At 39.2% G+C, this 1,028-nt stretch overlaps 1 protein-coding gene across 1 annotated transcript in view; it reads left to right on the top strand.

Moving 5' to 3' along the window:
• Nucleotides 1-741, top strand: part of BAMBI (BMP and activin membrane-bound inhibitor) — a 1,520-nt gene extending 779 nt beyond the window's left edge. The window contains 1 exon segment of the mRNA XM_009075358.1: nt 1-741. This exon segment is cut by the window's left edge and continues 31 nt beyond it. Within this exon segment, the coding sequence (XP_009073606.1) occupies nt 1-359 (359 nt within the window). The 3' untranslated portion in view covers nt 360-741.
• The last annotated feature ends 287 nt before the right edge of the window (nt 742-1,028 follow it).

The raw sequence follows: 1,028 nt of genomic DNA on the forward strand, positions 1-1,028 counted from the left end.
TGACTTCTTCAAAAGAGCTGTGGTTCAGGGCAGCTGTAATTGCTGTTCCTATAGCTGGTGGGCTAATCTTGGTGCTCCTTATCATGCTGGCCTTGAGGATGCTCAGGAGTGAAAACAAGAGACTACAAGATCAACGACAGCAAATGCTCTCCCGTTTGCACTATAGTTTCCATGGACATCATTCGAAAAAAGGGCAGGTGGCAAAATTGGACTTGGAATGCATGGTGCCTGTGACTGGTCACGAGAACTGCTGCATGACCTGTGATAAAATGAGACATTCAGACCTCAGCAATGATAAAATCCTCTCGCTAGTCCACTGGGGAATGTACAGCGGACATGGGAAGCTGGAATTTGTATGACCAATTATTTTTTAATCTGAGCTAAACTTACTCTCTGGACTCTTGAAGGCCTTTGGGTTCTGCTGGACAGGAGCACTTTATCTTAAAACAAAAACTCTCATAAATCATCTTTGAGAAACAAAGGACCTCTGCAAACAGAATCTTGGATATTTCTTCTGAAGGATTCCAAAAGTTGTCTTATTTGCACAGAGTAAAATACACTCAAATGTATTGTTTGCTTCAAGGTTATGAAAGCAAAAATTAGAAGTTGTAAACACTGTCACCAGGGTTATCTGAACTGTAGGGAGCTGAGAACTGAGTTATTATAATAAACTGTATGCAAGCTCCTATACTTCTTGACTTATTGTAAAGATTTTTTTAAATATATATATTTTGTCTGAAACTTGCTTGTGACTTTTGTTTTGGAAAACAGTTTTTTTTGGGGTGGTAGTGGGAAACAAATCAAGGTGGTATGCATGGTAATGCTGTGCATAACAATTAGATTCTGTTTTCCTACTCTGGGAGGGAAACACGGTGGTTATTTCAGAACTAAGGTGGCAGCTTTATTGTTTAATACTTTTAAGTAGCAGTGAACCCACAGCCTTGATTCTTGGCTGTTGCATTTTGTTCATAACCTCAGTGAATTCTTGTGAACTTTGTGATAACTGTTTCTTCCTTGCTTCTAATGAA

The sequence above is a fragment of the Acanthisitta chloris genome, unplaced genomic scaffold, assembly GCF_000695815.1.
Source record: "Acanthisitta chloris isolate BGI_N310 unplaced genomic scaffold, ASM69581v1 scaffold16095, whole genome shotgun sequence".
Lineage (NCBI taxonomy): Eukaryota > Metazoa > Chordata > Aves > Passeriformes > Acanthisittidae > Acanthisitta > Acanthisitta chloris.